This window comes from Euleptes europaea, chromosome 5 (assembly GCF_029931775.1).
Source record: "Euleptes europaea isolate rEulEur1 chromosome 5, rEulEur1.hap1, whole genome shotgun sequence".
Taxonomy (NCBI): Eukaryota; Metazoa; Chordata; class Lepidosauria; order Squamata; family Sphaerodactylidae; genus Euleptes; species Euleptes europaea.
Window position 1 is genome coordinate 98,917,552 of NC_079316.1, and position 13,481 is coordinate 98,931,032.

Sequence of the window (13,481 nt, forward strand, 5' to 3'; positions counted from 1 at the left end):
ATAGTTAACAATGGAATGCAAGGACATTTTAAAAAACTACAACTCCCACAAATCTATTTCATATATTTATTTTTCTGTAAGAAAGCCTAATCAGCAAATTTGGCATGTGAAATCTCAGAAAGTAACTGAAACCTTTCCTGCTTATACACACATGAAACACCAAATGTAAATGCTATTAAAGATGTTCTGTTACTGCAAAATCCCAACTGCTAACCTGAAACTTCAGCATTTTGGTTTGTCTAAGAACTACTTTTAAAGGACTTGGATCCTTGTAGAGGTTTTATTACTACCCAAGAATTATTTACATAGGAAAGAATTTGCTTCCTGCTTTGCACACCTACCCATTTCAGAGGAGCCAGAACTTAATTGATTTCATTTTCAACCACCAGAAACTGTTTTAAAGTTGTGGAAACCACAGAGACCTTTTATCATGATACTTAAAACAATGAGAGTTGCGTGTGCATGCAGAATTCCAGGCCAAGGGATTTTGCAGAAATCTCATTCCCAGAAATGGGAGACATAAATATACTTGCTTCAAAATCAAGATGTCAGTGCCACATTAATTGTCCGCTTTACTTGTAAACTTCAAAACTAACATTACTTGCTCTTTACGTTCAGAGTGCTTCCATTATCTGGTGCATGTTTCTGCACTATAACTTGAGACAAAACTAGTGCTTTGGGCTACAGCACTAAATAGAGTGTTTCATGTGCTTTAGGCAAAAAAAAAACAACCCTTAATAGTAATGGAATATCAGACTATCCATGTGAGACAATGCCTACAGAGCACAGATTTGCAAAATATGCCACTCTTAGAGTTGAACAACTATGCTGAGCCTACTCATACATAATTTAAGCCCAGCCCCATCCAATTTCCTTATGTAGCCCCAGTGCCCACCCCCAAAATTGGTACTGGTGGAAGGTGCCATCAGCTGGCTTATGACCTTATAGGGTGTTCAAGGCAAGAGACATTCAGAGGTGGTGTGCTGTTTCCTGCCTCTGCGTAGTGACCCTGGACTTCCTTGGTGGTGTCCCACCCAAATACTAACCAGGGCCAACCCTGCTGAACTTCCAAGATCTGATGAGATCGGGCTAGCCTGGGCCCTGCAGGTCAGAGTATTCCTAATAGTAGCTATGACAGTGACCAAGTTAAAATGCATCACACACTGTTACACTCAAAGACCCACTAGTTTGGCAGCCAGCAAGTCGATTGTTTAAGTAGCTGTTCAAATGTTTCTGAATAAGTTCTGATGACTCTGTATGGTTATGACAACTGGCACACCTGAACTGGCTCACACCATGTCACCACCGGTTCCTCTGCAACCCAACTGCCACTGTCTGCAATTTTTCAAAGGACACATAGTAAGAGGAAGAAAAATCAGTGTGAGATTTGAATTGAGACTTATTAACTGAACATGTGCATTTTCAGAGTCTGCCCATCACCTGAACTAATCTTGCAATAAGCTCTTGTGATCACTTCTCAAATAGGGTCAAAGAGCAGTCAATGCAGTCTAGCTGATGCTGGATCACTGAAAGGAACACCCTGACTGTGCAGGCTCAAAGAGGGGACGAACTGCAAACAATTTTATGTTTTATACAAGTTCACCAATTTAACTACTGGAACACTAAATAAGATGACCCAACTCTTAGGGCTGGGTAACAGCACCTGCAGTGACCAAGTGATCATTACACAGATGCAACATTGCTCGTCCTGGTCTTGGAGATGGGGTCATGGCTTAGCAGTAGAGCATCTGCAGGTCCCAGGTTCAACTCCCAGCACCTCCAGTTGAAAGGATCAGATAGTGGGTGATGTGAAAGACTTCTACCACAGACTCTGGAGAGCCACTGCTGGTCATAGTAGACAACTGACCTTGACAGACCAAGGGTTTGATTCACTATAAGGCAGCTTCATGTGTGCGTGTGACCAACTTTGCCAGAGACCCTCATGGTGAACCGATCAAGTGCTTGCTTGCCTTCAGAGTAATCAAGGAAGCCTGAATAAGATGTGTCCACCTTGTGACTGTACTGCTGTCAACGTCTGAAACATTCCTAACAATAATGGAACTTGAACACAAGAAAGGAAGCAGCAGGGATTCAAGAAGCTCACCGAATTGACCATTTAAGCACATATATGCAATGGATGCTAAAAACTGCGAACTGCTATTTGAAAAATATATAAAGTTGAATTACCTTGGTGTGTATGTTAAAACAATTCTCATTTGCAGGACCACTCTGACCTTGTAGTACTAGCTATGCTGAGCAAACATGTTTGGAGCCTTACTAAATGAAAGCTTAAATAGAAACTTATCCAGTAAAAGCATGGGTAAAGAAAGAAAGCCTGCTGCAATGTCCCAAGTAAAACAATTAATTAGAAGCATTTAAATGTCCCAACAGTCTGTTCAGACTCTTAATTTTCAGGACACCATAATCAGTAACATGACATTCACCCAGATAACCATTTCCCAAAGCTACAGGCATGACCGTCAACGGGAAGAAAGTTATGGAATGGTGTGGTTAGAAAACACCTTGCCATAGCCACACTTCACAGCTATGACTACTGGATTATTTCAGTTAACACAAGCAACATTTAGTGGTTTTTTTCTTTTGTCTACACAATAGGATTGTGTACTGGGGAAAATGCTGAGAGATTAAGCTTTCTCTTTCAGTGATCTTTGGTGCCAGTGTTCAGTATTGGGCAAGTCTGAACTGTCTGAATAAACGTGTTGTTCACCCTCCAGGCATGAGGTAGCAATCACAGCTACTTTTCCTAGCAGCGTTAATGTTATTTTTATACCGTTGTGCTGCTACTGCAGTGGACATGATTACTGATGGTTCTTCTCTGTCTGCATACTAAAAAGTTACTGACGGTCATTCCTTGTCCCTTTGCATTGAATAAAAGCTCTCGAGATGAGCCTTCATTTCAACAGGGCAACTACATCTGCACAAGAAGAACCAAGTATTCCACCAGGCATATTCATAAATAGCCAGCTGTGGCAAGCAAGCAATTTATAATGAAGAATGTAACTGGTATTCTCTCCCCCTTTGGGGCCACTAGACCAAAGATTACTTTAAAAAAGGCATGCTGTGAACTAACAAAAACATTGCTTTCGCAGATAGAAGCGCAAGGCTGTGTTACACCGCAGTCTGTGACTATCCACACCATTTCCCCCAAGCAAGCCAACTACAGTATGGGGGTTACCGCACTTGTATTCCCAGCGATGTATTAAGAGTTTGAAAATGTTATAAAAAATACTGTCCACACGTTCTATGTATTCCCACCGATGTATTAAGAGTTTGAAAACGTTATAAAAAATACTGTTCGCACTTTGTTTGGCCCCTTTAGCTGTGAAGACGTCTTCCAACCATTTATAAGCCGTGGTATCCAAAAACCCTTTTAAAGCGATGTTTTTTACAACATTTTCAAACTCTTAATACATCGCTGGGAATACAAAGTGCGGTAACCCCCTAAATTAAAGGTGCATCTGCCAATGCCAATTTAGCAGACTACTGCCAGCAAAGCTCCAACCTTGCAGCAGTTGGGGAAAAGTCTAGCAGTGCAGTAGCAATACTCTTCCAGTACACTAGCATTCAGGAGCCAGGTTACGGTTGGAAAGCACAGGATCCTACTGCCTTGCTAAAGCTACAGAGGTATGACACATGCTTGGTTAGGAGACCTGATGGCAAACCTTACACCTGCCATCTCAAAACCAATTAACAGAACAGCAACAGGACATAAATGTAATAGTAAAAGCACCCACACTGTGCTCTTCAAAGCATATTGAAGCAAAATGTGAGGCCTAGATTGTATGTAACTTCCAAGGTACTTGGCCCACAGACTTATTAGAATCCTTTGAGCCACCAGTCTTCAGTTAAGCAAGCCTGGATATTTGAGGTGGGGGATGGAGTTTGAGGAAGGATCTCAGCAGTGTATGTTAAAACCTAAAGATTCTATATTTATGTTGCAAGATTTCCCAACAACCTCAACTACTTACTCCAGGTTTTTCTCATTTAAACACTTGAATATCAGCACTAGTCTAGAATAAATGCCAACATGCCCCCTGTAGCTTGGAATCCATCAAATTCGTGAACTGATACACGAATCAGATTAGCTAAAGTGCATTCCACCATGCAATTATTCAAATCAATCTTGGCCCGGCAGCTTACAACATGCTTGTAATAAAATCCTCAGTGTCAAGAAAGTTACTCACCCCTGTTATAGAAATAAAGTTTAACTGGACCATTTATCATTTTTCCCCTTGGAAAAGCACAATAGAACGCCATGCTCCAGTAACCCATATCTGTTAAGTGATGTAAACTTTGCTTCTTTGATTGAAATGATTATTGTTTTGGCCGTGTTGATAATGAACTAGAACAACAACTGGAACAAGTTCGCCCATTCAGCCACTCACATTTCACAGCGCTAGGGTTGCCAACTCTGGGTTGGGAAATTCCTGGAGATTTGAGGGAGGGGTGGACTCTGAGGAAGGGAAGGATCTCAGCAGGGTATGACGTCATACAGTCCACCTTTCAAAGCAACCATTCGGTCCAGTAGAACAGATCTTTGTATTCTGGAGATCAGATGTCATTTGGGGGAGATCCCCAGGCTCCACACGGAGGTTGGCAACCCTATTTCACACTCCGGGCCAGGCCTTAGCAGAAAGTAAGTCCTAGCAAATTCAATGGGATCTTCCCCAAGGCAGGGTTCACAGAATGGTAGCCTGAATGCCATTTCAAGCTATTCTATCTGAAAAAGACATTCATGCCAAAGGACTGGGCTCAGCAATCTGTCAGCAGAAAGTGGTGATTATGGATTCTTTCCTGCATCCCACCCCCAGGTCTGTGGAACCTGTGTGGGGACAGTCCAGAAGGGGATGTGATGAGATCACTCCTCCTGGCTCTACTAATGAAGACAGAGAAGGCATTTTTGCCCTCTTCCTCCTCCTCAGCGTACCTTTCCTGAAGGCTCTGGGTGATGCGCAAGTAATTAGAATCAAATGTGTAGAAAGTGTCACAAAAAACAGGTCCACAGAACTGAGGCCAAAGTAAATAAATTTTAAACAGAGCAATGTGGAAACGATAGTAGTTGGGCGGGGAGGGGGCAAGATGGCAACAGACTGAAAATACATTTATTATGTGCTGTCATGCTTCTCCTACATCAAAGGCATTAATTGACAGGCAGGGTTGAAAATAATCATATAAATGAAAAGACCTTAAAATGGCAGAGAATGATAAACAATTTTATTTGGAACAGAAAGAAGCCAAGAGTAATATTTAACATATTACAAGATGATCAAAAAAAAGAGGAGGTTTAACGGTACCAAACATTAAATTATACCACCAAGCTGCTACACTAGTCTGAGCGTCAGACTGATTAATCCAAATCGAAGGAATGTAAAACAGGAAACAATTGACATTAAAGAAGGAATACATAACTATCTATGGATTCAGAAATCTTTAAGAACAATTCAAACTCAAGATGGAAAACATTTTGGGAGATGCTTTGTTAAGAATATGGTTTCAATGAAGAAGTAGAATAAGTCCGCCAACCTCACTACTGACATTTCCAGTTGACGTTTACTGTGCTAACAGCACAAAGAAGAAAATTGATCATAGAATTTATGAGAATATGGTGGGCAATCTAGGAAAAATAAAAACCTGGCAAATAGTCAAAGATAAAGGAGAGAATATTCCATGATTATCATGCCATTGAATGGTATCAAAATGGAGAGAACAAATAACCAAAGAAGGTGGATAATTAAGGAGGAAGAAGACTTTCAAAAAATTAATCAGTGGACACTTAAGACATTTACAAAATATTATTGCGATACGATACTGAAACAGAGCAAGTAAAATATTTCATGATAAAATGGATGCAAAGTTTTGGAGAAAACATACATTAGTCAAGGGGAGAATCTTTGGACTAAAGAGATTAAGTTTACAGAATTTCATATATTATGAGAGAACTGGTATAAAATGTTCTTCAGATAGTATATCACACCTAAAGATATAGCGAAAGCTAACAAAGATTATAATAGAAAGTGTTGGAAATGTCAGAACACAGATGCAAGAAATAAAATATTGGGACTTTTAAAAAGGTAGTTTTCCTTTGTAAGAAAAGAAACGTGGGAGAAAACACTCCTCAGTCATCCCATGACACAGCAGTTCATATACTTAATGTGCCATTATTTATTTGTATTTATACCCCTGCCTTTCTCCCCAGTGGGGACTCTCAGTGGCCTGAGAGTGGGGGCCAAGGATGGGCAAGATACCACAGGTACCATCCACCGATCTGCCTCTGAGTTGGCTCAGTAAGCTAGTTATAGATGTCATTTACCTTCCTTTTCATGGAGAATACCGATCTGCCCAGTAAATACCACCAGCCCTCACTTCTGATTGCGTATATGTGAAGTGCTATCAAATCGCAGCCAACTTATGGCAACCCAGTATCATTTTCAAGGCAAGAGACGAACAGTGGTGGTTTGCTATTGCTTGCCTCTGCATAGCAACCCTGGAATTCCTTGGTGGTCTCCCATCGAAATGCTAACCAGGGCCAACCATGCTTCACTTTCGAGAACTGACAAGAAAGCTCAGTTAGCTAGCCTAGGCCAGCCAAGGTCGGGGCTAAAACTATGGTTTGGGAGCTGTTTATGAACAGCTATGAAATAGTTCACACTACCTACAAAGACACAGTTCTTGTTTTTCCAATGAGAATGTTCGCATATAAATTCTTGCTCTCGGAGGCAAGATGGCGCTGTCAAGTTGAAGCAGATTTATGGTGACTCTGTAGGTTTTCAATACAAGAGTCCATCAGAGGTGGTTTGCCATTACCTGCCTCTGCATAGCAACCCTGGACTTCCTTGTGGTCTCCCATCCAAATACTAACCAGGGCTGACCCTGCTTAGCTTTCAAGATCTGACAAGATTGGGCCAGCTTGGGACATCCAAGTTGGAGCACTTCTGATTTAATTTATTGTGGGGTGGAGACTGGGCAGACTAAAGCAGAAAGGAACTGTGGAAACCGCGTCAATTTTGCATCAACGCTTGTCCACAAAAATCTGCCATGGCTCCAGGTCATGAACTTTAAGTTTTCTAACTGTATAAAGACAGTGCATCATTAATATTTTTACTGCTTCAGAAAATAAGTTAAATATTTAAGAAACCTGCAGTGGCCCCTCAGAGGTTATACACAGGATCATTAAGTTTTGATTCAATGCGGTTTTTCTTGTTATAGCAACCAACTACTATGAACTTTTATTTTGGAAGTAGTTAAATAATCAATGGAAACTTTTGATTTATATTGGTTATTTCAGTTGGCCGTTTTCCTTGGCGACTCTCTGATGCAAAACAAACGATAGAGAGGAGCTATAATAAAAGTGACCAAACCAGAATAATGAACCTGTGCCAAATCCAAAACACCACACATGCGGTGGGCTACATTGCTCTTATTCAGAAAGTATGCAAAGAACCCGTGGGAACAGCAGGACTTTTTATATATGCTGTTGGGACTGGAAGGTCCATCGGGATCACTAACGCTAGACATGCATGAGGGTGGGGGTACAGACAACCGCCTGCCACGTGGTTATTAGCCAAGGTGTGCACGTACCCACAATAAACTAGGCGTTTTGAGTCTAGCCAGATGACCAATGTGATAGATGACCTTTGAGTCTCACACTTGGACAGCTAAATTCCTTGCACCAGCCTGCCAAGGGAAATGGGATTTTACAGATGTATGGCAAAATTACCTGTATTGGCTGTATTCCTCCCAAGTGATAAGGAGAATTTCTAGGTAAGCCACTCATTGCCTCTTTTAACATCCACCATTTTTACCCACAATTCTTTAGTGTTTAGGGCACCTTTTGCCTTTAAAAGTATCTTCAAATTATTATATTACAGCAGTTACAAAAACACTGAACTCTACTCTACTCAGCTGCATTCCAAAACCCCTCTACCAGCAAAGCAAAATACTAACTGCTTAAAGATTAACCTACCCCCAGGAGACTGAATCTAATCTGAAACAAATTCCAAGCATTATAGTCAGTCACACCAAGTGCTTTGCTACTAACCCACAACTTGCTGAAATGAGCTATGTTATTTAAATTAAGCATGCACAATGTAAGTAAACCACCACACAATGGCAGCACAGCCATTAGATACCTACAAGCACTGAACACAGTTTTCAAACCGTTGTTTAAGAAAAAAAAGTTATTTAAAAATATGGATCAGAAACAACAAAAGTTGCCAACCACAGTGACTGATGAGATACACAAACTATTCCCAGAATGACAGTGCTCGGACCAAATGCTTTGCAATTATAGACTCTCAGAGATTTAATAACAGCGATCACGTAGACCGATTACTGTATACATTCTGGTTTTAAGAAAGTTAACTTTGTTCATGTTGTAAAGATAGATTTCCAACTTTTTGGCTCTGAGGAGTACATGCATGGCAATAAGCTCGTAATGTAACCAAAACAAAGATTGTGAGATTAGATACTCTGTATATTAAACTATAAAGTCTAGGATGTGATATCAGGACCCAACACAAGATCAACCCTGACAGATCAGACCAAGGGACCCATCCAGTAAGGCATCCCGTTTGAAGCACTGGCCAGCTAGACATTTTGGGAAGTTTGCAAGCAAGGCATGAAGGGAAAAGGTCTGTGTGCACTCAAAATCTGACATTCAGAGGTACACCGCTTCTGAAAAGGAAGGGGGCATGCACTTACCCTGTCTAACAGCCACTGGCAGGCCCAATTTCCCTAAATAGTGTGCCCCAGTAAGACCAAAAATGTTTTATCCTTTCCATTAGGAAATTGTTTGTTATGTTCAAAGGACAGGTTTGTAAGCAAACCCTGCATCCATCAATAAAACAAAGACCATTAAAAGCTCAATAAACTACACAACTGCTGTGCATATCGAATTATTTCTAATCTTCCCATCTGTCTTCATAAACTACTCCTTGTAAATATTTTTATTAAAAAAAACTATTTACAGAACGTTCAGCAAGATTAACATAATTCAAAACAGAACAAAATTGAAGACATTCCATCACAATCACAGGCAACGATCAGGTCACATGAGTTACAAACCAACATACACTTCTAAACTTTTTTTGTAATAAACGGAAGGGTTTTTTTTTATCTACCTTCCATACTATCTGCAATCTTCAGCTACACAAAACTAAACTGCCCAGCATCACCAGGTTTTCATCCACACTGAAGACAGTGGTAAACATATTCATATAACAGCAGTTTTGAAACAATGATCCTCTACAGGGCTCTGGGGTACTTAAGAAGCTTATCAAGTGGGCTTCACAAGGGAAAAAAAAGAGGTACTAGCACACAAGTTGCCTAAATGACAACCTGAAAGCCACTTCTAGTTTCCCCCCACAGCATGAAACTACCAATGGATTGACAGGTGCTTTCCAGGATGCAAGCAGATGAGTCCCCCAACACCAATATACTTTGTATGAAAGAGTTATTGATACCCATGCTATTTGCTGTCCCATAATCATCTATGGTCAAAAAGGGGTTTTTGTGCTTCTAAAACCTGCAGTACCTGTTTTGACCAGACATGGAGGGGGTGGTGGTAAAAGGAATGAGAATATAGACCATGAGCACCGTCTTCAATTCAGTTTAAAAAGCGAGTTAGCACTATTTTGCATGGGTCAACAGCTCCGTTCAAGAGAACTCAGAAGTATCCAGTGTAGAACGAATGTCAAAATCCTAAGCAACACCCATGAGTTTCATCTGAAGACACAGGTTTAGGGGAAACTTTGAACTCTATGGACTTCAAAAGAGAACCCAAAGAAAGCTCTGCTCCTTTGGGCCCTTTCATAGATGCTCTTTGGCTTCTGAAGTCAAATGAGTACACACAATTTAAAACTAAAATATAACCAAAAGAATCAGAGCAGAACAAGTCTTAGAAAACCCAGATTAAAGCTTCATTAACTCTTGTTAGACAGTTTTTATCCTTAAAGTGAGTGGGGGGAAAATATGTTTGCTTTCAGAAGCCAAAGTAGGTTGAAGAGACCTATGAAATGGATTATATTTGGGAGAGGTGTTGGATGACATCAAAGATAAGAGTGAGGATACGATAAAAATCTGATTTTGGATAACACCTAATCTGGGTGGAGGGGAATGCCTGAAAGTTTTCATTTTGTGTGTGTGTATTCCTTGGAAGTCGCCCATCTAAATACTAACCAGGGCTGCCCCTGCTTAGAGCTTCTGAGATTGATCAGGCTGTGTGTGTGTAAAGTGCCTTCAAGTCGCAGCCGACTTATGGCGACCCCTTTTTTGGGGTTTTCATGGCAAGAGACTATCAGAGGTGGTTTGCCAGTGCCTTCCTCTGCACAGCAACCCTGGTAATCCTTGGTGGTCTCCCATCCAAATACCAACCAGGGCTGACCCTGCTTAGCTTCTGAGATCTGACGAGATCAGGCTAGCGTGGGTCTATCCAGGTCAGGGATGCTCATGTTATTGCCACATCAGCTTCTTAACCTAAAATGCTACATGGGTAAAATACTTCTCTGCCTTCTGGAAATGTTAATGAATCCACGACCTGCAAGATTATGTTTTAACCTTTGGTGTTCTCTTGGAATTCAGATTTCATTATTGCCAATGAGACCCACAGCCTTGAGGTGGAACTTAACGTCGGCGTTAATTACGAGAACACTTTTGAAAAAAGTGCACAGGCGGCTAATGAAATACACGCTCTGCACAAAGCCTTCCGAACAACGGACGCTAGCTTCTGGACAAACCTACCCTAAAACAAGCACTTCCCTTAAAAACAGCTGTGGCTACAAGTCCCGCCATCTGTAGAAAGGAGAGCTTATCCACATCTGGGATCAAACATAGCTGGGAAACAAGCCGCAAGGACTGGGGATGAGGAAGGAGAGACGGAAAACAGCATGCGAGATCCAGAGCCAGCAGTGAGTGCCGGGAAGCCTATTTCAAGCATTCTGCTTTAGCTGGCACTTTTGGCCAGAGGGAGAGAGGGAGAGAGAGAGGCTGAACTTGAACATCCCTGAAGCACCAAATCAACCTCAACCGCCAGAGCAAGAGAGAAAGAGTTACCCTGCGTTTGAAGTCAAACAGGAAATCTTTTCATCCCACCGGGTCCCCATTACTATCCAGAAGAAACAGAGATTGCCAAGTTGCTGAAGAGATCCTGCTTTAGACAGGCTAGAGTGTGTGTGTGTGTTAAGTGCCGACTCATGGCGACCCTATGAATGAAAGTCCTCCAAAACGTCCTATCTTTGACAGCCCTGCTCAGATCCTGCAAATTGAAGGCCGTGGCTTCCTTTATTGAGTCAATCCACCTCTTGTTGGGTCTTCCTCTTTCCCTGCTGCCCTCACCTTTTCCTAGCATGACTGTCTTTTCCAGTGACTCTTGTCATCTCGTGACGTGACCAAAATACGACAGCCTCAGTTGAGTCATTTGAGCTTGTAGGGTCAGTTCAGGCTTGATTTGACCTAGAACCCACTGATCTGTTTTTGGGGGGCAGCCCACGGAATCCGTCACCCTCTCCTCCAACACCCCCTTTCAAAGGAGTCTACTTTCTTCCCAGACATCTAGGCCAGGCTAGATGCCCCCATTGAACCGCCGCTCCAACCCCACCGGTCGAGGGCAACCGTAAGCAAGCCCCCTCCGCGGAACTCCTTCGGGCCCCCCAAAGAAGAAGCCTTGAGGACTAAGCGGAAGAAGAATTGAGGACTAAGCGGGGGTCAAAGCCGGGACTGCAACGCCCGCACACCAATAGTGCACAAAAGCTCTTTCCGGGAGGTCCTCGGCCATAACGGGCGAGGCAGCCATCCGCAAGGCGCGGGGAAACTCATCCGCGTGCTGTCGTTGGTGGGAAGAGTCGCCAAAACTCGCGTGGGGGGGGGGGATTAGGGGAGAGTCCCCGGCGCATCCTTCCCTCCCTCCCTCCCTCCGCCAGGGGAGCTCCCGTGGGCCGACCCCCCTCCGCTCTGTGATGCCTGTCTGAGGTCCCAAGCGGGGGCTCCCGAGAAGCTCTCTTCGGGCGAAAGCGCCCGGTCGCTGGAGCCGCCTTTCTTCCCTGTTCCAGGCAGGATTCAGCCGGGATCGAACGCGCGGACGTCCGAAGAACGTTCAGCCCGGATCGAACGCACGGACGTTCGAAGAACGTTCAGCCCGGATGGAACGCACGGACGTTCTTCCCTGTTCCAGCCAGGATCGAACGCGCGGACGTTCGAAGAACGTTCAGCCCGGATCGAACGCGCGGACGTTCGAAGAACGTTCAGCCCGGATCGAACGCGCGGACGTTGTTCCCTGTTCCAGCCCGGATTCAGCCCGGATCGAACGCACGAACGTTCTTCGAACGTTCGTGCGTTCGATCCTGGCTGAATCCGGGCTGGAACAGGGAACAACGTCCGCGCGTTCGATCCCGGCCGGATCCTGCCTGGAACAGGGGAGAAAGGCGGCTCCAGCGAGCGCCCTTTGTTCCTCCACGCCCGACCCGCCACTGGGGCGACACGTCTGGCAACGGGGCAGAGAGGGGTTGCGAGAGCGGCTGCCGCCGATCGGGCCCCGGCCCCGGGGCTTGCCGGCCTCCCCCCCACCCCCACCGCCGGCGGGCCTCCCCACGTCGGCGACCCCCGGCCCGCGCCGCGGCCGCTGCCACGTGGGAAGCCCGTCGGAGGGGCGTGGCGCGGCGGGGCCGGCGCGCTCACCTTGCAGCATGGCCTCCAGCTTCTTCCTGTCCACGCGGAACCGCTCCTCGCCCCACTGCGGGCCGGCCGCGGAGGAGCCGCCGCCGCCGCCGTCGTCGGGCAGAGGCGAGTCGGCGCTGCGCTCGCTGTTGGAGCCGGGCTCCGAGCGCGGGGCGGCCATCCCTCGGCCGGCCCCTGCCCCGCCGCCCAGCGGGCCGGGCCGCCACCCGCCGTCGCCCCCCTCCTCCTCCTCCTCCTCCCCGCAGCAGCAATAGCAGCAGCCGTCGCCGCCCCCTTCCCCCCGCGACGCTATCTGGCCCCACAGCCGCCCGCCGCCGGCTTCATCCCAGCCCGCCAGCGCCTCGGCCGAGGGGGCTCCGCCGGCCGCCGCCGCCTCCAGCTCGCCCGCCCCGCCGGCCGCGCGGCTCCGCTTGCAGCCGCCGCCGCCGCCGCCCGCCCTGCACAGCGCCTGGCCCGCGCCGGCCGCGGCTCGGCTGCGCCCCCATCCCGCCCGCAGTCCGCACAGCATCCCCGACTCCTCCATTGGGCGGCCAGAGGCGCGCGCCGACGCCCAGGGAGGGATATCCTCGGGGAAGGGGGCGGGCCCAGCGCGGAGGGAGGGGAGGGGGCCGCAGAGGAGCGCCCCCCCCCACGCCCGCTGTCAGAAGCCCATCGGGCCCCGCCCACTCCCCCCACCCCAAGCCTCGTCTGCGGGCCCGACCCTGCGGAGACTTGCGGCCGAGGGAGGCCGCCCTTAGTCCGCGGGGGACCGGGGAGGAAAGGAAACCGCTGGCGACTCGAGGAATTCCGGC

The 13,481-nt window shown here is 45.9% G+C and overlaps 1 protein-coding gene across 1 annotated transcript in view; it reads right to left on the reverse strand.

Moving 5' to 3' along the window:
- Window positions 1-13,213, reverse strand: part of BICC1 (BicC family RNA binding protein 1) — a 155,982-nt gene extending 142,769 nt beyond the window's left edge. Inside the window, exon 1 of the mRNA XM_056849360.1 lies at window positions 12,691-13,213. Coding sequence (XP_056705338.1) covers window positions 12,691-13,213 — 523 coding nt within the window. The remainder of the gene's footprint in view (window positions 1-12,690) is intronic.
- Window positions 13,214-13,481: the final 268 nt, after the last annotated feature.